Raw genomic sequence first — 26214 nt, forward strand, 5'->3', positions numbered from 1 at the left:
AGAGGGAAAACACAGAGAAAGGAGAACAGAGAGAAAAGACAGATATGGACAGAATCAGGAAGAGAGGAAGCTTCACCCTGTTGTTCCCCCTCGGCCTGCTCTCTGTAATTGGCTGGCATCCAGAGGACAGACAGTAGTTCAGAAAGTCTGAGTGTACTCATGTGCTTCATGCAGTGGACATCACACACCGTTTCATATCTGGTCTCACTGTGTGTGTGTGTGTGTGTGTGGGTCTGAGAAGCCATAAGATACCATAAACACAGTGAGGGTCTGTCCTGAGGTCTCAGCCATGGAGGCCTATATCTACTGTGTGGACACAGCTCATATCTCACGTCCCCTCTGCAGCCATGTGATCCTGCCTCGTCTCTCTCCCACAAAAAAGCCTCTTGCAGTCTAAAGCAATTGCGTCTCTGCTGCATCTGCTTTGAAGGAAAACGTCAAGTTTTGAAGTTCCCCTCTCTTCCCCTCACATGATGAACTGTAAAATAACTAGCAGGCCAATGTTTCCACCATCTGATCATGTCCAGAAACATCACATACAAACATAATATAATCATGAAGCCTGGTTATTAAGATTCTGATTTAACATGACACATGGGACAAATTGTTTTTAAGCAAATCAAATAATGTCTACCCATAAAAGTCCAGATGTACCACAGGATCTGACTACATCTGATAATACGTTATTTCAACACCTGTAATATAATTAGCAGGGTTTTTATTAATGACAGACATCAAAATGACAGTCTGCATGAAATTTATTATATAATTTCAACATGTGGTGTTTGTTAATTGACTGTAATTATGTACTTAAATGTCTGCTCTATTTTCTCAGTACTGCTTTGCCTTGCCTGATATAAACTCCCTTGTTTATTGCCCTTTACAGCAAGAAAGGCAATAATAAAGCCGTGAAATAAAATGTGATTCAACACCGAGTCTACAAATATTGGAATCAGTCATCAAAGCAAAGTTAATTCAAGTTTGTTAGTGTTCCACTGAATCCCAGTGCAGTGGTAGACAGACACTCAAACTGCTGGCGTTCTGTACCAGTGAGCACCAGCCCCATCCAAGCACTGTGAGTCATGAATGCTGTGTGTCCCCAGTAGACCGCTGCTGCCTTCTAATCAAATTGCATTTCAAACTTGCCCTGCAGTGCAATTTACAGGTGACTATTTTGGTTATACTTTTAAAAATCACATTTGTCTCAACTTCCAATTAAGTTCTTAAAATAACTCAAGAGTTGAACAACAGTTGCTGTTCCTAATAGGCAATTATGTCCATTTCTTAGCTCCAAAGACAAAATATTTAATAGTTTGTACGTTTTTAAGCAATTGTAATTGGGTGAAATGATCTATTTTGGGGATTATTGATGATTATCATTGTTTCATGCAAATCACAATAATCTGATTTTAGTCTAAATGTTAGTATGGGGCAATGGAAAAGTTATGTAAAAGAAGCAGTTTGTCTCTGTTGCCATGGTCGCTAATGTAGTGTATTAGATATGGATCAACATGTTTGTGTGTTTTGCCCAATGTTGTCAGTTACTAATGGTCGGATGGTTTTTAGCATTGACCTTAATGAACTCATTGTTTCCACAGAGTGTCTGTGGAGATGAGGACGTCATCATGTAAACATATCACTGATCAGTGTTATTGTTCATACAGTACAGTGCAAACAATGTGAGGTAATGAAAGGATGACAAGTAGATGAATTGTTACGAAAGAAAGAACAGCCCATGGGATTGACTCTTTAGGAATTGTGTGTGTGACTGTGTGTGTGTTTCAGAGGATTAGTAGTAATGGTGAATATTATGGTGTGAAAGGTTGTTATGAAATCCGAATGGGGATTAGAGGATCTCAGTAGGGGGCTGGACCCTGATGCTGACATCTCTATTCCACACAAACCTTGTTATTACCACACACACACACACACACACACACACACACTAATGCACTTTGCTCTGCTCTCTACTCTATAAACAGAACCTCATATTGCACACAAAAGCATACACACACATTACCTCCTCTTATCAACTAGGGGACATTGTTGACAACACAAACACACTCTCAGTTATTAAAGCCACATGTTATAGGCTACCTACCTGTAGCTTTTACTAACTAACTCACACATCAACGTTCACATGCTGTTTACAAACACATCAGTAACAGTCAAGCACCAGCGAGCTGACAGCGATTTATTGGCATCTTTTTTTTCTTTTCCCCTATATAAGGTTTAACATTTGTTTTTCAACTTCCCTCAGTTTGTTTACCATGAGGCCGTGCCAATTCGACTGAAAGCGTGTTTCACGGGCATGTACACACGAGCGCAAACACACACAAACACACACATACAGATGCGACCCCGGTGGCCGTAAAGGACGTCAGATTCAATCTCGTCAGATTTCTCCACTGACGCTTGATGTATCAATTTTTAAGTAGCTGGCCTCAACTAACGCCTGGGTAGCCTACACACACACACACACACACACACACACAAACAAGCAGCTCTGTGCTCCAGGAGCTGTGGCACTCGAGGGGTACTAGAAGGGTTCCATCTTGAAAGCCTGTTGCCATGGTGACCATTATGGAGCTCATCTCCCCTGGGCCAACGAGCTTTACACAACTTCCTTCTCAAAAAGGACACACACACACACTCTCTCTCTTCACTATACACCCACCCATCGACAAACATAAACACACACACAAACGCACAAAGAGTTCTCCCCTCTTTAGCCTTTATGGTAAAGCCGGCGGGGATCCAGTGTTTGACTTGAACCGAGCGCAGCGGAGAGCGAGAGAACATTTGAACTAGCAAGAACATTTGAAGGAGGAGGGGATGAAGAGGAGAGAGCTCACAGCTCACAGCTCGGCAAGTGTTTGTGTCAGAAAAGTGCAGCTGATGTGATTTTGCATACACACACACACAGAGCTGCCTGCTTGAATGTAATTAGAGTGTAATGACTACAATTGTGAGATGTTGGTTGTGTGTTTCTGTGTGTGAATCTGTAAAGGCCTGTAAAACGTTTCCTGAACTCTTCCGGTGCGGTTGTCACTCAGCCTCTGTCGTCACACAAGATGACAGAGACTTCACACACACACATGTACACAGCCCAGTACAGAATAGGTCATAGTGTTGTAGCTACTACGCTGATTAGGTTCTTACCCAGTAGCCTTGTGACTCAGCTCTATATTTATAAATGAACTCTTAACAGTTTTAAATAAACTGTAAAAGCTGCATACAAAGAACTTTGTCCCTGTGTGTGTGTGTGTAAGGAGGAGACTGAGTGCACTTCATTTTGAACCCTTCTGTGAGTATTAATAGATTTCATTCATGCTTGAGAACAGATAGGGTCTGAGGAAAGTGATTAAGGAAAGTGAGTAGACTAAACCTCCAATTGACAGAAAGTTTGAAAAGTTTGATCATCATTTCAACTTCATTTTTAGAAGAAAAAAAAAAGCAAAACATAAACAGGTTCCTGGTACTGAAATTAACTGTGCAAAGCAATTCATTACAGAAGCTCATAGAGCAAGTAAATAGAATAAATAAATATGATTAAAAAAAATATGCTGACCTTTAAAGCACTTGTCTTTGGGAAACTAAAATTTTATAGCTGGTTGAAAAAACTAACCTGTAGATGAGATTTTTTTTAAAAACATACAAAAAACAACAACAGAGAAGACTAGAAATAGACTAAAACAGAAGAGAGCTCAATCACCTCAGTGTGCGGCATTTTCCCAGAGGAGATAGTTGGGCTGTTCCCTTCCCAATCAGTGCATGGTGACTGAGGGTGTGTCTTGAGTGGCAGTACTATATCATATCTAAGAGCTATCGATTGGCATAAATACACTGAGTCTCTCTGGTGACCGGATGAATATTTAATAAGACACTGGATCTGAGACCACACTTTATCTTTAGAAGAAACAAACACACACACGCACTATATACATTGCATTGTAAACTTACCTCGTGGATGATGCATATTCAGAGTTAGCTCACGGTTCGACAACACAGCTTTTGTGTCTTAACTTTTACTCTCCTGTGTGTGAGTCAGTGTTTATGTGAGCACTGTCTTACTTCCTCTGCCTGCTTGTCCCTTTTTTATAGCTATGGTAAATCATTAATCATAAGGGAACCAAGTCAAGTAACACATTTCCCATGGGGCAGACACTTGGAGTAGCTTGAAGGGAAAAAAGGAGGCACGAAAAAGTGGGAGAAAGAGAGAGAGAGAGAGAGGGAGAGGGAGAAGGGGACTGAGGGAGAAAGAATAACTGGATTGAGAGCGAGGTGGTAAAGCGGAGTCGGAAACAGTAGATCAAGAGAAGGAGGAAGCTCCACTCGACGCAGCCAAGTCCCCGTTCCTGCACAAAGTTTTTGATCAGGCAGTTGTTCGGACGCCAGGCCTGGCATGGGGCGCCCTGTCTGTCCTCTAGCGCTGGGGTCCTTTGTGCCTCTGTGGCTGCCCAGCGCCCGGAGCCAGGACTCACCGGATGAAACGTCCCCGGAGAAAAGCTGCTTTTCCAACCTGCTCGTACTACCCAGCCAACAGGAACACACACACACACACACACACACACACACACACACACACACACACACACACACATACACAGTCACCAGCACAGCACATAGGCACCCATTACCTTGGAAGTTGACAGCAAGGAGGAAGGAGAGTAGAAACCCTTTGAGAATTATCACTCCCTTTCTTTTCTTTCCTCCCTTCCTTTATTTCTTTCCCTCTCTTTCACACACGCACACACACCTTCTCCAGTGTTCTCTCAGGTCTGTTGGGGATTGTGCTAGTGGACTTTGCTCCCCTATGATGAATGATTTGCCTAAAAATACTGTCTGTATGTGAGCGAGTGAGCTCAGCGTCCAGGTGGAAGAACTCACCTCCACAGTGAGAAATCACACTAGTTTTATGCTACAGTTACTTCTTCATCCTCTATCCGCAGGTTAAATCAAGGAAATACGCTCAAAAAACACATGTGTGTGCGTGTGTGTGTTTGTCTGTGTGTGTTTGTGTGATAATTTACAACCTTTCTGGGACGAGCGACGTGTAGCTTGATTAAATCCGTGACCTTCACCACCAGCACAAGCAATCAGCAAGTGAACACACACACACACACACACTCCCACACTGCATACTTAACACCTTCTCGCACACAAGCACTCAGCATAGAACATGCAATCAGCACCTGGCGGATTGTATCGCATCATTGATCCAACCTATTCATACGCAGAAATACACACATGCGTGCGCAAACAAACACACACAGCGCTTGTATCGAATAGCATTTGAGACACCCTCATTTTCCTTACATGGGGTTTTGTACGCTGCAATACGATTTACCACTGTGGCAGAAAAGGCTTGCGAGGATGGGAATACCAGACCTATGAATGTATAAATAAATACATGCCTAATCTATATTCAGATTACCAAAGGGAAAGTCAGGAATTCCATTTTAGTGCCTAGGATGCAAAAGGGAAATCATTCAACTCCCTGGTCTATTTCAGCATGCTGCTGCTTTTGAGTGGTAGCACAGTTTTGCCTCCCCAGTTTTATGACTCCACATAATGACTAATATGCAGCCACTGTAACAGCCATAGCAATAGTCATATTATGTTTTGTGACTATTGCTGTGTGTATTTTCGTTCCCCCGGTTGCCTGAAGATCTAACGCTATAACAGGAACGGCAGTTGATCTCCTGTTGCACTATGTCATTGTACTGTACAACCCTGTGGTTATATGATGTAAAAGGGTCTCACGTAGTCCTAATGTCACATTACATCAAATCAAACTTTATTTTCTTGTTCTTTGCCATGGGTGCTGCTTGGTACATTGTATGACCTATCAATCTGCGCTATACCCTGCCGCAGCACAACTCCTCGTGTCGTTTTGTATTATTGTACATTAGCTACCTTTTTGAGTTTCTCTTCTTGCTCATACTCGTCTGATTCTCATTTATTTTCACACAAGCTTTGAGGATGAATTTGATTTATTACAACCTTGGTTGGTTGGATGTTTTGCAGCCGTAGCCATCCTCTCTGTTATGATTGCAGTACTTCTCGAGCTTCTTTAATGATTGTGATTTGAAAACATACCTCAACAAGGTTGGATGTGGGGGGTGTGGGGGCTTTCTGATAAAACTACCTTGTTTGGATAAAAAACAATAGTTAATCCACCTGAAAATCACTGTAATATCCCTCATTGCACATAAAAAGTATTTGCCGGCACAGCTATGGTAGTTATGGTGCGTAGAAGTTGAAAAAGAAACCATTCGCCTTCTTCTAGTCAAGTCTGGCGAGAGTTTGTTTAAACCCTCTCTGACCATCTGATTACTTGAATTTCTTGTCTCTTTTTAGCAATGTTGCCGCGTTCCCAGCATTCAGCAATTACTTTGGCAAGGAGTATGTTATAGTAACCGACAGAAATGATGCTATAAAACTATGAAAATAAGAACCAACTTCTAATAACCCAGAATTATCCCTAAAAGCAGGGAGCAGGGAGATCTGGCACAGCTTCACTGCTGTGCTTCCAGGGTGTATAGAGGGGGGAAATAAAAAGGGTCAAAACACCAGCAATAAAGAAAAACTTTACTGTTGGACCATTTGCGTTGCAGCTTGCGGCCTTACAGCTGCGACCCTTTAAAATATTTGTAGCTACTCAGTCACTTTTAAAAGTTGAAAAATTCTTTTAGGTCTTTAAAGTTGATGCTTTTGGAAAGGCCTTTGTGTTTGTGTTGTCACATGTCCTAATCTCCTGCTTGTGTGTGTCTTTCCTCAGCCTGCAGAACCGGTACCTACAAAGCTTCAGCCATAGACGCCTACTGCACCAAATGTCCGCCTCACAGCTCATCCCCACAGGAACAAGCAGTCGAGTGCATTTGTGAGAAGAGTTTCTACCGAGCTGAGACTGACCCGCGCTCGATGGCCTGCACGCGTGAGTGAGACAAACGGGGAAAAAACAGTCTAACACAGAGGTGTCTAACTCATTTTAGTTCAGGGGCCACGTACAGTACAGTGCAATCTGATCTCAAGTGGACTGGACCAATAAAATAATAAAAGCCTTATAACCTATAAATAACATCAGGAACACTACATTTTCCCTTTGTGCACATAAAAATATGTGCACTTTCAACAACATTATGCCTCTATGTCTTCTATGTGATTTTCACTCTTGGCGAATTCATCCTGTGGGCCAGATTTGACCCTCTAGCGGTCCGGGTTTGGCCTGCAGGCCACATGTTTGACGCCCCTGGTCTAACACATCATGTGAACCACTCGCAAACGGAATAATAAAGATGGAGGCTAATTGGACACTATGCTAGGAATATTTGCATTTGGATGTTTGTGTGTTCATGTTGTAAAACGAAACACTGTTAGAAAGATTGGATTGCATTTCATTTTTATGAGTCTGTGGTGTATTCCTGTGAGAAGTCACATCACATGGTGGCTTTCTGTTTATTTATTAATAATCCATCCATGCATTTTCCTCCTTTCATTTGCTATTGGTTAACAGAACACTGGCGATACATACAGACTACACACACACACACACACACACACAAATGAGTTGTGTGGTTGCAGCCCACAGATATCTCAGATGAGAACACTGATATGGGCGATAGTCTGGTAGAAAGCTGATGATGATTCTTAGTCTCTCTCTGCCACACACATACACACACACACACAAAGAGCCAAAGGGATCGGACCACATCCTCATGAACAGAGGCGGAGCAGAATAGAAAGGATTAGGAGGGGAAGATTGAACGAAAGACAGGGGCAGAAAGAAATGGATGAGGTAGGTGGAGGGATGTGGGGGTGGGAAAGAATAGTGACATGGCGAGAGAGAGAGAGAGAGAGAGAGAGAGAGAGAGAGAGAGAGACTGGACTAGAAAAATATGGAAGACCACACTCTCTCTCTCTCTCTCTCTCTCTCTCTCTCTCTCTCTCTCTCTCTCTCTCACACACACACACATACCCAAAGCCATTATCAGGTTATGGTAGATTACACTCATTAATCGTTGTTGCAGGTGAGATGTGACAGGTGTTATCAGCTGGAAATGAGTAACAGTTTGTTCAAATATGTATGGGCACACACGCACACACATGCTCTCCAGACTGGTGAAGAGCACTAAGGAGGATCGAGGGGAGAAAATGAGAAAATAAGGAGAAAAGGTGAAAGAATTAGTCATGGAGAGATATGGAGAATGACACTTAAGACACGGGCAAAGAATAGAACAGCGGGGGAATTAGTGGTCTATCAGAGGCATATAATCTAACTGTCATAAAAGGCCGATCAGCAGAAACGATGATGACGGACTGCTAAGTGTGGCCCAAGGAAGGATGGGGGGGTGGAGGAAAGAAAAAGGCAGAATTAACGGGATAAGTCAGCACGCCCTTTCAGCAGATTTATGACCGACAGCCTCAATTATCCCCAGCATGGCCTCCATCCACTGATGCCCACGCCCAGCTATCCCCCATCACTCCCACACTTCACAGAGGCTCGCCACTGGGAAGCCCTAATCAGGAAAGTCCAAGGCTCTGGCGGCAGCACCCCCGGGGCTCGCCGCTCAGCCAGGGCCTGATGAGATGTCAGGCTGAATGGGCATTTACTGCCAAATCTCCATATGGTTAAGATACCTGCGTCATACTGTGCTGTGAACAACCATAATCAGCGAAATAATGACATGGCAAACATGTCAGTGGTTTGCTCGAAGTGTCCGATCTGCCAATATTCACAACCGATTTGCCAAAGGAAAAAAAGCACAGAAAAGGCCCAGACGTTGACCTCATTCATTAGGACTCGATTATTACACAAGTAGTTGAACAAGCTGTTTGGAGAAACTACAGCACCGTGCGTAGAATGAAACACAACTAGCTCGTCCATTTGAACGGGTGCTCTGTGGTGACACAGCAAGGCTGCCGACGCAGAGAGCTGGGAGGGTTGATACCTCTTTGAATTATGTATATACACACACACAAACACAAACATGTGCACAGAAACACACACACACACACACACACACACACACACACACACACACACACACTACTGAATGTGATAAAAATATCACATACAAGCACTCACATCTACGTGGGCGAGCATGTGCCTGAGAAGTATCTCTACAAAAGACACAAAGTGAAGTCAAACCTCTCGGGTTTATTTAGTTACAAAAAGCTTCTTCAGCCTCAAGTTAAAAATTGTCTGCATTTGAATTTATGCATCAACATTAACGCGCCTCATATAAATGTATGATTAAGAGCGTTTGTGTGTCGCTCTGTCTCGGCGTCCTGGAAAATGATTACTGACACTTTTTGGACTCTGACTGTGACACACTAATCATTTCAGCTGAAGTTCAGAGCTTTATTAACTGCTCTAAATCATAAAATGTACCTGACTCATGAGAAAATTACTCCTGGCACTTTATATAGATCATTGTCCATTTACTATTTATTATCTGCAGTGCTGCCCCAAAGAGGATCAGTTAACTTCACATGGTAAAAAAAAAAAAAACTCCCGACAGTCTCTACTATTAAGCATCATGTGACTTATCTTAAAAAATGGGTTAAACTTCAGAAGTGTGATATATTGTCACACCGTCAGATTTACAATCAGCCAAACTCTTTTTATCACTGTCCATTCCAAAACTAATCATTAATCGAGCACTAAGTGTCCACCCTCTGGCTGGAGCCAGTTTAATTCATTTTTAATTTAATCAATGTGAATTCTGCTCTTAATAGAAGCTGCTATCAATTTGGAAATGAACATGAACACAATACACATTTAGCAAATATGCATTTGGGAAAAAAGGGGAAACATCCATCAGTCAGGAATGGTGCAATGGCTCAGTAGCAGACACACTTAATTGGGCTTTACCGTATTTCTCAACAGATGCATGCTGGGGCGGTGTGGTTTTAGTGTACACAATGAGGCATACATTGTAAAATCACTTCTCAAATGACTACCTGTTTCGTTGCTAAGTGTAGTTTTCAATCAATGATTGCTCTGGAGTAATGTTTTGGAGAGTGAAAAGAGCTTTTTTCATGAAAAATCTGATAAATTACCCCAAATTATCACTTGAGTCAGAGTTGGCTGGGTCTGAAACTGAAAAATCACTGCTGCTGTGCAGTTGAAAAGAAAAAAGCAGACCCCCGTGTCCCACTCCTCAACTCTGCTTGAGGTTAACAGCTCAAGGCTACAGTGGCTGCTGCTAGAAAACACACCTCAATCTATGACTAAACTGTCAACGGTCGAACTGCAAAAATTATCTCTGGTTCTGTTGTACTGTAGCAATTTTTGATTTTTACTTTTTTTTCTTTTAAGTAATTTGAGCAATTTTAAGTTGAAAAAAAAAAAAAGTTGAGAGAAATAAATCTGTCTGTTCCTCACCTCAGGTCCACCATCTGCTCCAGAGAACCCCATCTCCACGGTGAATGAGACCTGCGTGACCTTGGAGTGGTCGCCGCCCAGAGACACGGGCGGCCGAGGAGACATCACCTACAGCCTCCACTGCAGGAAGTGCACGGGTGACGGCAAGAAGTGCACACCGTGTGGGAGCAGTGTCCATTTTGTCCCCAGACAGTTCGGTCTGTCCTCAGCCACCGTGCTGGTCACCGACCTGCAGCCGGACTCCAACTACAGCTTCACTGTTGAGAGCCAGAACGGAGTGTCAGACTTAAGTCCGACACCCAGGGGAACGGTAGTCATCAACGTCACCACGTCACAGACAGGTGAGATCACACACGCTGCAGGTGCAGTCTCTCCTTAAAAAAAAAAAAAATCATCACAATCTTTAAATTTAAGTATGAATGTGGAAAAAAACTGAATTTGTTGACACAGATGGTCCCTTCATGGTATAATCTATATGTGTGGCGGGGTATTTTCAGATTTAGATTGCAGGAAAAACTTGAGAGGAAAGGATTCTGCAGGATTTCAGTGATATCCACCTTTAAAGGCTGATAGGAAAAAGAAATCCTCTGGGGAAGAACATACTTGCCAGCCTGAACTGGGACTTTGTAGAATAGCAAAGTGTGTATTTTTCAAACTTGTCTCCTGATTGCAGTGTCCTCACTGATAGCATCAGGCTTTTACATGACAACTGTAAAATCACCGCTTTGCCCCATCACTCTGATGACACATAATGACACCTCTGCACGTCTCCCTTCTGAATGTATAATCATACAGTATGTAGTGTACATCTTTCACAGTGTGGGACTGTGGGGAAATTCATGCAGGAGAAGCACATATGACAGGGTGGTGATGGCTAACAGGACTCGTACTACGGATGTGTGTGTGTGAAATAACACGAGAGGGGGAGGGTGTGTGAAAGGGATGGAAGAGGTTGTTAACTCATTAGGATCCTGGCATGAGACTCCTTCTCCTGTCACATACACACATGCACATATACACACAAACTTCCAACCAACACGAGCAAGTGGAAGCAAGTCACAGGATCTTGAGTTTACACATAGATAACATGAGCAGATCACACGCCACACACGTCACACATACGCACACTGTAGGATACTGTAATCACACATGTTATAAAACACCTTGTAAGCTCACTCATTAGTGACTCACATTTTAAATTTGGGTCGTCTGATTGTAACACAGAGGGTATCCATCTCATCTCTCTCTCCTCGCCCCCACATCCCGCTCTCTTTCTCTGTCTCTTTTCATGCTTTTGTTCCACATCCCGTTGAACTTTGCTCTCTCTTTTGTTGCTCACACACTTTTGCCTCTCTGTCTGTGTTTTCCTACAGTGAGCGTTGTGTTGAAGGAGAGGCGGAGCAAGGACAGCGTGACTTTGGCCTGGCAGGGTCCAGAGAGACCCAACGGGGCGATAGTGGAGTATGAGGTCATCTACTATGAGAAGGTGAGATACACACACACACACATATACACACACACACACACACAAATTTAAAGAGGCACTCCATTAATTTTACAAAGAGGTGGGTGTGTTTACCAGACAGGAAATAGGAAAGGATGCAATAAGTTTGGATTATGGGAGGTGGAGGATCCAGCGTTTTTGCAGCCTGGCCTAAAACTGAAATCCTTTTTTTTCCCAGTCCGTCCTCAAGGAACAATTTAACATTTTGCTAAATAACCTCATCTTTAAAAAAAAATGTTTTATGAAGATTTAGAATTCCACACCAAAATTTGAGTGTAAAAACAAAACGTTGGTGGTTTTAAGACTGGTTTACATTCTATGATTTTGGATCAGACAACAGATAACTGAAGCGAAATAAATGTGGGCAATATCTTTAGTCATGGTCCCAAAATTTTTGTCCTTCACCACACTGGGAGAAAGGCTCAAAAAAAGCCGTCAGAGTTTTGTAACCAAAGAGTGTGGCTGCTGCTATGACTGCTATGATATATCTACTAACTAACCAATATGAAGGTTGAATGAAATGACAACTATGCATGTTTTTATCAGCTATTTCAAGCTCTCTTTACAAAACTGCTATCCCAAGTTGGGCTCTTTTTCTAAGCCATGACCATGTCCACTTCCCCCTGCCCATTATCTACTGTACATTGTTAACCACTGTAGTGGCGCAGATGGATGGTACATTGCAGCTTTCAAAAATCTTAACAGGGGGTCATGAGGACAACTTCTTGGCCATGTGCCACTCTTACACTTTGCTTTGAACGTACAAACGACATTTTATGTGTCAATTAGTCAGCTTTAGAGGTGGTGCAGGTATATTTTGTTAGTCAAGGACAGAGTTTTAGCGCAGTGTGTTTAATGTTCTTCCCTCCTCTTGTTCTCTTCATCTACATGTCCAGGCTCGCAGAATATTTGGTTTGGCCTCGGGGCGTGTCTTTAATGACTCGTTCATCACAAACATCACTCTCTCTCTCCTCAACCTCGCTATCTCCATTGCCTTCTCCCTCATGTCTCCCCTACTGCTCACACCAAGCCAATTAACCACACATCTGTCGAACAAACCTCGTAAAACACGGCCAAGGTGATGAAATTAAGCCTGTGTGTGTGTGTGTGTGTGTGTGTGTGCGCGCGTGTGTGTGTTGAGTGGGCATTAGCAGTAAAATAGTGTTATTCCATGTTGTAGAGTGTCTTCCATTAGGTAGAGTATCAGCCTCTCTGCAGGGAATCAGCTTACTGACAGACACACTTATTCTTTATTCATCCTCCTGCACACGCATTTGTAAGTGCACACACACACACACACACACACACACACACACACACACACACACACACACATACAAGGTAGTCAAGGGGTGAAGCGTAGCAGGACTTGAGTAACTGCATATTGCCCCCAAGTGTAGAGAGGATAAGATTTGGGACTTGACAGATGCTCATGTATAAATGCTACCAAATGGTCCAGTGATGAACAAATGAAAACTTAGTGAGGTGTATTTGGCCCCTGGAGACATTATGATTCAACAATTTGAGGTTTCTATTATTTTCAGACTTTCTTTCTTTTTTTTCCGTCTCTCGATACCACAGTCCATTCCTCTTTATACAACCCTTCAGAGTACGTCTATATTCTCAGCCCTTTTCTTAGCCACAATCACTTTACCTCTCTGACACTTCGTATTACCCACTAAGCTTGGTATTTAATTCTCGCCTCCTCCTCTCTCTCTCTCTCTCTCACTCTCTCTCTCTGTCTCTCCCACTTCAGAACCAGCGGGAGCAGAACTACACAGTTTTGAAGACTCGCTCCAACATGATGACAGTGGACGGGCTGAAACCAGGGACCACCTACGTGTTCAGGGTCAGAGCTCGGACCGATGGCGGCTACGGGAGCTATGGTGGAGAGATCGAACTGGAAACCAGCCATGAAGGTAAAGAGATGAATGGTAAATGTTTGTTTTTTGTAGATATTCTCCCTGTGGTTGTCAGCTGACAACTGGAGATAGTGGATGCAGTGAAAATAACACAAGAAATCCATATTAGTGGTGAATGGTGCAGGTGAATGCGAGAAACACAAAGATTAACAGCAGAGGTCTGCAATGTGATATCAAGTGCAGTAACAGCCTGATTCACCCTCATGCAGTTTAGATCAATGCACTGGATGGTGATAAAATACCTCACTTTTCATCCGAACGCCTTTTTCAATTCTGTTGTCAGACAAAGAAACCTCGGCAGCTGCACGGGGCGTCCATGTATCTGAGCGCTGAAAAGCATCCTAGAATACATATCAGGGAAAAGGAGAAAAGCCAATTTCACAAGAAAAAAAGAAAAAGGGAAAAACTTGGTTTCTGGATTGTGAGGTCTGAAATCTAAAGGGCAGAAGAAGTTTACAGCAGTCATAAATCATTGATAACAGCGAAGAATACAAACAACTTGCCATCCTCAGGTATTTTGTTGGTGTTTGGTGAATTAATTTAAACCTGCCTGGACAGCTTACTACCTGGATGAATCATATTTTTAGACTGCAACAGCCGTGATCTGTGTTGAGCAGCTTTCATTACTTATTGCTTAAAGGAGACTGGCCATTTACTGGTCATTTAAAAATGAAAGAGGAGTAGGAGACAACAAAGAGAAATCTAACCTGGGTTTGATCCAGGCTAGAGGGGACAAACACCTCTGGGCAAACTGTGTTGCGTCTCCGCCATTATGTTTTCAAGTTCTCTGTCACTCGTCCTTTTATCCTTTGTTTGCTGTCATCCACTTTCATTATCTCTTCATTATGTGCCCCGGGATTTTCTGCTTTAGAGGCCCTGTAATATGCTCCTCAAAGTGAGCATTGATTCCCAGACAGGCAGAGCAGTGGGGGATAAATCAGTTAATGTATAGCACTGCACTATAGATTGTGTATGTGGCGTACAGCAGGCACACATTAGCCTACTAATCATTCAATAATCAATAAAAAGAATTCAAAGATGGGTTTCTATTTTTGCCCTGCAGCCTGCAGCTTACCGTATGGTGCTCAGGTTAGGGATCGCTGGTATATACAGCTCCGTCATACAGGAGGTTCACGGTCAAGTTCAGCGACGTAAAATCTGCCAGATTCCGCTGACCCCATAGCAATCATATCAAGGTTATCTAATCAGATCAATTCTATCGATTGTTAAAGAAGGCTGTGTATGTGTGTGCCAGTAAATGTAATAGGAGATCAATGCTTATCTGTGCCTGCCTCGAGGCATTAATTTGCCTCCAACATTACACACAAACACGCGCGCACACACGTTCGTATGTACATATACACACACACGCAGGCGCGCGCAGGCACACGCATCCGCTCATGCTTAGCTAAGCCAGATAAATGGGGTATTTGTTTTGAGTAATGGCTCGATAGGTGTGGCGTAAAAATCGATGCCTCTTTGCAGAAAGTTCTCGGCGGTAGCCTTGTTATGTGCAATGTTAACATATCCATTTGGACAGCGTGGCCGAATGGGAATGGTTTTCACGTCCACTCTCATAGCCTCATAGGCAATGTAGAGAGGGAGAGCACTTTTCATCAAGGACCTTACTTACTATTCCACCCACCTCCCTCGCTCTCTTTTACCCGTTTGCTGCTCTCTCTTTTTCCTTCTCCTTCAACCTCTGTCTTTTATCTCCTTTTCTATTGCTATCATATTTCATCCTCCCCCCCCCCACACACACACACCGCATTCAACATCTCTCTTGCTGTGTTTTTCTTTTTTTTTCTGTAACTCCCAGCCTCCCTAAAAGACTTTTCATCCCTAACTTTACTCCTGCAGAAAACATCCTCAGCTTCATTTTATTCCTCATTTAATGCTTGTTTTTACTAACCCTCTCCTTCTCTCCTTCTCCTGTACAGATGTTCTGGCTATCGGGGACCCTAACCAGTCCACCATCCTGGCTGTGTCTATCGCTGGGGGAATTGTTCTCCTCATCTTCCTGGTGACTTGTTTTATCGTCAGTGGCAGGTAGGGGCAAAAGTGAAGCGAACAATGACTACTTCTATACACGACTGAGCTGCACCGCAAGATCAGTCAAAGCACAGGCCGGGGGTAAAGGCTGGTGTGGCTTTATGTCAACTTGTGGCAGGCAACCAGAAAGTGCCAATATATTTGAAAGAGCCAACTGTTTTTGAAAATTTGACCCATGATGCACAAAACAGAGAACAATATTATCATTTATCACCCCAACCTTCACATGATTACAATATGATAATGATCTGTGACATTCTCACATCCTCAATCACATGCCCTGTGACAAAATGCTCCCATACCAAAAACACACAGATATATTTCTGCAATAGGAAAGAGTGGGCTTGGAGCTGTACTCATACAGACAGCCCGTGGAAATGGAAACTATTGAAGACTCACTAACACATTGTCAAGTTTTGGTCTTTTACAGGGATTTGCTGACAGTAACACAAACATTGAAGACCTCCAGCTTCAGTCTTTAAGCCACTGTTGCACAATTTGCGGTGCATCTTACAGTATAAACATGAAAAAGGCTTTTTGTCAAACATCTGCAACCATTATAGGGTCACTGACAAAAAAAAGATTAAAGTTGAAACTGACTCAACTACCAGCGCAACAAGCAAAGTCTGAGGTAGTGTTGCCTCAAGGTCTTCACCCACCCCACAGGAAAACAATGGCTCACAGAGGCACAAAGTGAATCTGCCCCTAATCATGTGTACCGTACTGAACATGGCCTGACTGGTACTGCACACGTGTATTCATTTACACACAATAGTTACCACACACACATTATTACACAAGCTGGAGATCTCCCACTTGGTCTCCCTTCATAGCTCTCTGCCTCTCTGAGGGATTACATGTGGGTGTGCCAAAGCCGGGGCCTCCAACTTTGACATTTATACTGATGCCAAAGCCCAGCGAAAGGGTGTGTTATTCTATATGTGAAGAGCATGGACTCTCTATAATCACTCTCTTTGAAGGTTAGGCTGCTGTTCATGCTCTGTCTCATAGAAGGCCAAAGAGGAGAAGGAGATGAGAGAGAGAGAGAGAGAGAGAGAGAGAGAGAGAGAGGAAAAGATACAATGCTGATTGGTAAGAGGTGAGAAGATGAAAGGATCTGAGTGAGGAGAGAGCTCTTTGGAGGAAGACAAAAAGAGGAGAGGAGAGGAGAGGAGAGGAGAGGAGAGGAGAGGAGAGGAGAGGAGAGGAGAGGAGAGGAGAGGAGAGGAGAGGAGAGGAGAGGATGACAGGCCTCTGATTTACTGTGCCTGTAACTAAATGTTTATCCTCTATGAGCGCCGACTAGATTAGCAACATGTTAGGAGCTACACACACACACATCAGCGTGCACACACTAATGCACACACACTGAAAACATTAGTATTGATTGAGGTGATTGCTTATCAGGCTGAGTGCTCTATTCACTATTGACTAAGAGAGATGTAATCAGTGGAGACTGTCCTGTGTGGCGCGTGCATGCATGCACACACACACACACACGCATGCATGCACACACATACGCAAGGCACGTAAACGGGAACACATCAACTTTCTTTGTAATCAGAGGGGAATTGTGAGGTTGTATGTGTAAGAGGTTAAAACAACCTCTTAAACATAGTGTGTTATGAACTCACATGATGACACAAACACACATTCACACTCAACTTATCAGGTTTCACAGGCGGAGGAGGTGTTAACTAGGTGAGGGGTCGATGCACTGCCATCAATTCCTCTTTCCTCTCCTCTGTTTCTATCCATCCTTCTTTCATTTAGAGGTGGGGGCACTTGGGAGGAAGCAGCGTTGATTACTGCTTTCTATTAAACAACATCTGCACATCTGTCAAACTGTGTGAGTGTGTGTGTGTGTTGTGTGCACATAGATGGAGTGTGTACGCTGTTTTTGTAAGTTAGGGATGAGGCGAGGATCAAAGCTGCATCACCAGAGAGACGAGAGCAGGAGGGAGAGAAAGAGAGAGCTCAGGGGTTGAGAGAGATGGACAGAAGCGAGGTAAAGGAGAGACACAAGCGGAGGATAAAATGAGGCGATATTAGAAAGGCAGCGGGAATGACAGACTGCAGCGGGGAGGGAGGGAGGGAGGGGAGGGCGCACATCTGAAGTATGTTTGCGCCACTAGAGAGCTACATTTTGAGATGGTGTGAAAGATAGAGAGAGGAGAGGAGGAGGAGGCTTGAGAGAGAGAAAAGGAGATTGATGGAGGGAGGAGGAGAGCCAGCGGGAAGAAGAGAGAGGTGCAAGGAGCAAAAGATGAAAAGGTATGGAGGTTATTTTCTATCATAAATCAAGAGCATATTATGTTGATTTGAGAGCATTACTTTTTGATTTGACGTTCAGAAAACTCTGCTCTCATATTCAAATTTACTCTGCTCGCGCTCAAACTATGTTCTCGATGTTTAAACCTGTGCTCTCGGATTCAAAGTTGCCCTGCTCGTGCTCAAACTTTGCTTTCGCATTCAAGTTTGCCCTGCTCGTGCTCAAACTGTGTGCTCGCACTTGGTCACAGCTGCCTGCGCAGAGTGTTTCCTCTTGCGCGGAGGAAAGTCCTGCTCTCGGATCTCTGCTCTGCTCACGGATTTTCTGTCAACTGTCAACCAATAGAAGACCGGCTACTGTTGACAAATCAGATCATCCCTACTTCTATGCTTCTTTGTGGGTGCGTTCACTGTAATTCAAGGAGCGTCACATACGGGCGGGCACTCTTTCTACCGGGTTTATCTATTTTTCCCGCCCCACAGGCTGTTAAATGTGGCGGCTCCCTTTATGTTTTGACAACTTTATGGAATAAAATATCAGTAATTAAATACACGAGCGCCCGTGCTTTTCATTACAATAGGTAGCTATATAAACATAAACTAGCAGTAGTAGCGGATGGGTGCCTTATGTATGTTTTTTTTTTTTATCCACGTTCATCGGTATATATGTTTTATAGTCTAAATGCCAAAAGTCACTTGTAAGTGCTGTGATGGTACAGTGGTTAAGGCAGATGACAGTAGCTCTTTTAGTTGATCATGGGACCGCTGGTTCGAATCCCGGCCCTGCCGGCACCCTCATGTTATGCTATTTGATTTTTTATGATTTTTTTTTTTTCATTGAAACGCTTAACAAGAGATGGTGGGTTACCATGCGTGATTAAAAACATGATGAAATGAAAATTAAAAAAAATATGCCATGATGATAATAATTTTGGTGCGTGACACCCGGGGGTCAAAGCCAGGGGGCGCACTACTTTGGATCAGTGCTTTCCCAAGAAGAAAGAGACTGAGTGAGCGGGGAGACAGTCACCATGGCCGACCGAAAGTACTGCAAGTAAGTTTATAGTTTCATGTTGCCAGATACCTACTATATTGTACCATCTTTCATCTTTTTACAGTCTATGCTTCCATATCGTTTCAATATAGGCTACAATTTGTAGTGTCAGGGAAGCTAATGCTAAGCCTAATGTGGCCATGCATAAATCAGCCTCGCTTTCAAAACACACACTTGCGTTGCGATCAGTGAAATGTATAATATCTACAACACAATTAAAAATGACAGTTGATGTTGCTCTTTTATGAATAAAGCTTCATGGACAGTCCTCCTAAAGTAAGGGGCTGCGTTATGTCTAAAGTTGTTGTATTCTGCTGATATTAGAACAGCCGAGGACGGCACATGTCCTCCCAGCTTCCTAGACTTATCTAGAGAAGAGAAAAAGTCCACTTTTTGGCGCTTCCATTCAAACGGCCGCTTCGCACACAGAGCCCAGAGCTGACTGACTGGGAGCTGACACCGCAGTAATGACGGATGTTCGACTAACGATTATGTCGCCCAATTGGTCTATATTGAAACGATATGAAAGCATAGACTGTAAAAAGATGAAAGAGGTACAATATAGTAGGTATCTGGCAACATGAAACAATAAACTTACTTGAGTACTTCGGTCGGCCATGGTGACTGTCTCCCCGCTCACTCAGTCTCTTTCTTCTTGGGAAAGCACTGATCCAAAGTAGTGCGCCCCCCTGGCTTTGACCCCCGGGTGTCACGCACCAAAATTATTATCATCATGGCATATTTTTTTAATTTTCATTTCATCATGTTTTTAATCACGCATGGTAACCCACCATCTCTTGTTAAGCGTTTCAATGAAAAAAAAAAAATCATAAAAATCAAATAGCATAACATGAGGGTGCCGGCAGGGCCGGGATTCGAACCAGCGGTCCCATGATCAACTAAAAGAGCTACTGTCATCTGCCTTAACCACTGTACCATCACAGGACTTACAAGTGACTTTGGCATTTAGACTATAAAACATATATACCGATGAACGTGGATAAAAAAAAAAAACATACATAAGGCACCCATCCGCTACTACTGCTAGTTTATGTTTATATAGCTACCTATTGTAATGAAAAGCACGGGCGCTCGTGTATTAATTAACTGATATTTTATTCCAAAAGTTGGTCAAAACATAAAAGGGAGCCGCCACATTTAACAGCCTGTGGGGCGGAAATAGATAAACCCCGGTAGAAAGAGTGCCCGCCCGTATGTGACGCTCCTTGAATTACAGTGAACGCACCCACAAAGAAGCATAGAAGTAGGGATGATCTGATTGGTCAACAGTAGCCGGTCTTCTATTGGTTGACAGTTGACAGAAAATCCGTGAGCAGAGCAGAGATCCGAGAGCAGGACTTTCCTCCGCGCAAGAGGAAACACTCTGCGCAGGCAGCTGTGACCAAGTGCGAGCACACAGTTTGAGCACGAGCAGGGCAAACTTGAATGCGAAAGCAAAGTTTGAGCACGAGCAGGGCAACTTTGAATCCGAGAGCACAGGTTTAAACATCGAGCACATAGTTTGAGCGCGAGCAGAGTAAATTTGAATATGAGAGCAGAGTTTTCTGAACGTCAAATCAAAAAGTAATGCTCTCAAATCAACATAATATGCTCTTGATTTATGATAGAAAATAACCTCCATAAAAAGGTAGATTACAAGTGTGTTTGAAAGAGAGGGGAGAGGGAGGAGGAAGGAAGGGCAGGGGCAATGATGGGCGGGTGATTGCACTGTTAGGTGCAATAGAAGTGCCATGTTACAGGTCTGAAAATAAGGATTGTTAGTCTCTTCTTATGTTGTCCATACCTTCTCCTTTTCATCTACTTCGTCTTATCTGTCAATCAGTCCAGTTCCCCCTCTCTCTCTCTCTCTCTCTCTCTCCCTCTCCCACTCTCTCTGCTCGTTTCACTCTGCTCGACACACTGTTCCTCGCTCTGCTTCTGCTTTTCTCTTCATATTCCCCATTTTCTGGCTCTCTGGCTTTCATTTCCTGTTCCGCTCTTGAAATTTACATTTGGATGAAAACCCCCCTGTAAAGTATTGAGAATCTGATGTATTTGCTGAGACCTGTTCAATGTGGACAATGATTAAATTGGAAATTGAAATAGACACCGTGAGTCAGCCGGGGTTGAAATGATTTCCCACCAGACATTTGTAAGGTCCTTTTTTCTCCCCTAAATGCCACCTGTTTAAATCATTCCCCTAATAATTACTAGACTGGAGTTTTTACCCAGAGTTCACCAATTGAATTCACACTCCATAGTTTGAACAGTCTGATAGAAGGGTTTTATCGATGCACTATGAAATAACAATGCACAATGTGTCTGTCTCTCCTATACTCACATGGGTGCATACGCACTCCCTGCAGCTTTAGCTGGCAGGCTACTGAACAGCCATGGCTCATAAACAGGCTGATTTGCAGGCCGTTCTGTTCTGTCCTGTTCTCGTTTAATAAAGTGCTGTTATGCTATTGTTACCGCAGGAGGGAAAAACATGAAAAACGCTGAGAGCTCCTCAGACACAGCACGGCGCTGACAAATCACATCGGTTATTGCTGTGTGCGTGCCATTATTGCTCCGCGACTATATATGTGTGCGAGCACGTCGTGTGTTTGTGTGTGAAGTTGGTGCTTTTGTCCTCCTGAGGGTGCTTTGGCAGGCTGGCAGGTGCGAGCGATGGGAAGTTAGCAAGCGACTGGCACGGCCACTGATTCAGCAGATGGCCTTTCACTCAAAAAGCGCTCTCCCCTTTGGTCCTCACTTTCTCTCACTCCTTGTTAAACATGTTACAGCTTCTGCCTCCCAGCATCTGTGCATGTGCCTCTATTTTGTCTGCAGTCTAATGATTCTCCATCCTCGGATCCATCTCCTCTGTATAGCTGCAGGCTTTGGTTATACGCCAGATTCCTGTGTTCTCCCATGTTCATGTTTTTAATGTGGGAATTTTGGTGAGCAGTCGGCATGAAGTTGTTCCATCTATGTGATGCCTGATTTTTTTTAAAGATATAGTACGTGTCATCTGCTATGTGTCTGAAAGTTTGCCTTTATGGGATACATCTGTTGTGAGTGCTAGAGATATTCAGCAGGGATTCGGGCGCGCTGCAATCTGTTAAAGAAAATATATGAAAATCATCAAATTATAAGCAGCGACTAATTGGAAACCTAGTGCAGAATAAGATGTACAATTATTGCCTGAAGCCAGTTTTTACTACTTCATCTACAGAGGTGAGATCAAACAAGGGTTCTCTTTGATAACTATCGTGCGACGTGGTTGAGTTTTTATCAAAAATGGAAAAAAAGAGTGCAAGTTGACTTTCCAGATTCAGATTCTACAAAGCTAGTTGGAGAAAAACAACCTTTTCTGAGCAGAGTTTTGAATAATAAAGAGTGAAAGGCCAAAAGAGAAAGGCACAAAGTGGAGTGAGATGTCATAACGTGGCTGATTCGAGCAGAAAGACTTCTCAGTCTCGCTAATAGAGAGCGGTAACAGCTCTACCTTCTTACACACAATAGCATGTCCTGTTGATGTGCATGTTTGCGCACGTAAGCTCTTTATACCGCCGCAGCATCTGCTGTGCAGCCCAGGGTTATTCTTAAAAACTTAATGACAGAAAAGAGGAGAGGAAGCGTGATGAGGGGAAAAAAGGAGGGGAAGCTCGCGCTGATGAAAACATGCTGTTGAGAGAGCAGAGAGCAGATTTAAGAGGCAGTGAGTGAAAGAGACTTGTGAGAAACTGAAGAACACTAATTAAGTGTAAAACAGTTAAAAAAAAAATGCTGTGTGTGCGCCTGACTGTTTGGATTTCAAAGACGATGTGAGAAAACTAAAATTATAAACAGCTAAGACTGGAAAGTAAGAGAGTTTTTTTCAGTTTGAATGTGAAAAATATTATTTTTTAAATCACATACTTGGGTTTGAAGCACAAAAATCCCAAGGGACAGGAAGTAGAAAGGCATTCAGCAACAAAGGGATAAATAATAGAATTATGTTTGCCATGTTGTGCTTATGGTGAATTTGGTGGGTGGTGTTGGACTGTTTGCTTGATAATAGCTCCAATAATAATTTGGCAGGGCAAGAGATTTAGTGAAACAGAGCAGGCCAGTGTGAGGAGGCGTGTGTGCATGTATGGACAATGATGATGACGACGATGCCGATGTGTGTAATAACATTAGATTTGTATGTGTAGCTGGTGTATTGGGTTAATGCAGCTGAATACAGCTTTGTCTGCAGAATCCCTGGAAAGTGGTTCACAAACAAACAGTGCAATAACAGCAGCTAGTTGCCGCAGGTGCAAAACTATTTCACTCGGGCTTTATGCAAATGAGCAGATGTTGCAGTGAGATTGATCAAATGTCCTATAAACATCAGACAAATTCAAAAACTGTTTTTCTTTTTTCCTTTGGCCGGGGTTTTTAAAGTTTATTGCGCATTAATGGGTCCACGCACACAAGCACGCACAATATGATCATGACCTAATCAAGTTGTGTCGGAGTAGAAACATCATTAGGGGAATTAGTTTCACACTGATCTGTTAGCAAATATAAAGATACACTTCTCTTAATGATAAAGATGACATGCTCCTCTGCTTCGTCTTCTCTCCCTTTTCTCATCCTCACACATTTGACCTTTTCACCAGGTTGTTAAAAATTCTGCTACATTACACCAATTACCGCAGCCCGGCTCCAGACCTCACTGCCCCTCCTTCCCCCCTTCCCCTCCACCCCCCCTTCACTCTCCTCTCCTCTCCTCTCCTCTCCTCTCTCCTTTCCTTTTCCCTCTCCTTTCCTTCCATTAGCACTCTCTTTAATGAGCGGCAGCTAAATGAAATGTTTCCAAACAGGGTGTTAATGAAACATAGACAGATTTATTAGACATAACTCTTCAGCTAATCATTTCCCCTTCCTAATAATTAGCCCGAGCCGAGTAAATCTTTTTACACTGTGGTCAGAAAGTGCTGAGCTGGTGCCAGACCGAGGCCAAGATGGAGAGAGAGAGAGAGAGAGAGAGAGAGAGAGAGAGAGAGAGAGAAGAAATCTTACTCATTTGTGTTCTTGAACGCTCGGTTAAATCATACATACTTTTTTGTCAGTTTGTTTGTTTGTTTTTTTCCATGGTGTTTTGACTCTTAATTAATTATCCACAATCAGCTTTCATAGTTTATTAGCACCCAAGCAGTGAATGCGTTTTGTTTTTCAGGTTGGAGAGCGAAGCTTAATTTTGCTGTGAAATAATAAGTGAATTTAATCCATTGATTTCATTCCCAGTAATTATTTTTTATTTAATAGCTTGATATTAAATGGAATCACCATTATCATGAGTAATGGTGTGAGCAGATACCCACAGCAGGGTGTGTGTGTGTGTGTATGCGTGTGTGTTTATCCCTGTGTATGTATGAGGTGGAAGAGGAGGGGGGTGATGGAGAGAGGAGAGGAGGATAGATGTGTCATTTCATTGTGTCATGCCAGAGGGGTGACTAATGATTTACTGATTTCATTTTTCTAGTCATTCTGATTAGCAGTGGGGAAAATAATATGGGGAGACAGGAAATGAAAGACGAGAGGAGAGGAAAGGAAGGGAAGAAGAGAGGAGACGAGAAGGGAAGGGAAGGGAAGAGAAGGGAAGGAAAGGACAGGAAAGGAAAGGAAAGGAAAGGAAAGGAAAGGAAAGGAAAGGAAAGGAAAGGAAAGGAAAGGAGTTTCCATATGGACGATCCCCTCTGAGTCTGCCTTGTCTCAGAGTGTATCAATTTCTACTTTAGTCTTGGAGCCGGTAGCCGGCCTCTAATCCTATAAAATGTGGCCACTCATATAAAACAAACTAGATGATTCCAGCAGCTCATCGCTACACACACTTTATTAGCCCCCATGTCTCAGGTTAGTGTTCCTCCAAGGTTATTCACTTACATGAAGATAAACTGTGTCCCTGCCTCTGTCATCAGCGCATCACCGTCCACACACAGGCGTTGTTTGTCTTTGGTCCCTCTCTCCTGTGCTGTTTTAAAGTCTGGGCTGTGTCCCACTTCTTTTTCAAGGTTATTCCAACATCCACCCATATGTACCCTCAGCCTCTCCTTTCTTCACCCTTTAATGCATAATCAAGCTGCCAAGGTTTGCCTTTTGTTTGATCTGCTCTGTGCTCCCTCTCTCCTTTTGTCACTGTGCTCTTTCTTTTTCTTCCTTTTTCTACTCTTTCCTCCTTGTTGCTTCCATCTTGCTTTTTTTTTTTTCTTATTTTGCTGGCCCTCAGTTTTTCTTTATTCTTTCTTTCTCCTCTCTGGCTCAGATAGGGACTCCACTCCAGTGGCTCACCACACACTTCTGATAAGATAACTTTATTTGTGAACTTCAGGCTGTTAACAGCTTTGAATCCATTACATCAGAGGACACTGTAGGGTTGTGTGATATGATGGCCCTGTCTGTGTCTGACAGGGGTCGTTCTCTTAATTACACGCTGCACTGTCAAGCTGCTGCTAAATAACATCAGAAACATTGGTTATCAGAGGAACAAGCACAAATCAGCTCAACTCAGTGCAGTGAACGTCTCCCTCTCTGTAGCCGAGAGTCAGACTGAAGGGGAAGTGGAAGCAGCAATCTAGCCCCAGGCTAATAGACCAATAAATGAAGACTTGGCATAATACCGACAATATCAGGAAAAGGAGGAGGCCTGCTTTGTCGCACATTTGTAAAGTGTTAAGAAGATTATACAATCAGGCTGATTCTTGGAGCGTTTTCGTACAGGACCCCCTGCATTTTGACTTGCCCAATCGCTGTCAAACAGCTGTATAGCCATTGTAATGAATATTTTATTTGCCACATGCTCATACAATGTGTGCTGTGAATTTCAAGATGGCATCCTCCTGAGGCTATGCTAAAAAAAACCTAAAAAAAAGTCTATATGTGAGTATTAAAATGCAAAAGTGCAATTGGACAAGTGTGTCGGCTGCTTTCAAGCATGTAATATTGAAAAATGTCAGCGCTGTAAAGCAAACTGTGCTATGCAGTAACTCAGTGTACACACCTG

At 43.1% G+C, this 26214-nt stretch overlaps 1 protein-coding gene across 3 annotated transcripts in view; it reads left to right on the plus strand.

The window, feature by feature from the left end:
* epha4b (eph receptor A4b) overlaps nucleotides 1–26214 on the plus strand; it is a 90324-nt gene that overhangs the window by 36911 nt on the left and 27199 nt on the right. For all 3 annotated transcript variants that reach the window (XM_085805860.1, XM_085805861.1, XM_085805862.1), the window contains exons 6-10: nucleotides 6785–6940; nucleotides 10399–10734; nucleotides 11767–11879; nucleotides 13654–13816; nucleotides 15760–15868. In XM_085805860.1, coding sequence (XP_085661986.1) covers nucleotides 6785–6940; nucleotides 10399–10734; nucleotides 11767–11879; nucleotides 13654–13816; nucleotides 15760–15868 — 877 coding nt within the window. The remainder of the gene's footprint in view (nucleotides 1–6784; nucleotides 6941–10398; nucleotides 10735–11766; nucleotides 11880–13653; nucleotides 13817–15759; nucleotides 15869–26214) is intronic.

Source organism: Trachurus japonicus, chromosome 17, assembly GCF_045865225.1.
Source record: "Trachurus japonicus isolate A0001 chromosome 17, Traja_1.0".
Classification (NCBI taxonomy): Eukaryota; Metazoa; Chordata; class Actinopteri; order Carangiformes; family Carangidae; genus Trachurus; species Trachurus japonicus.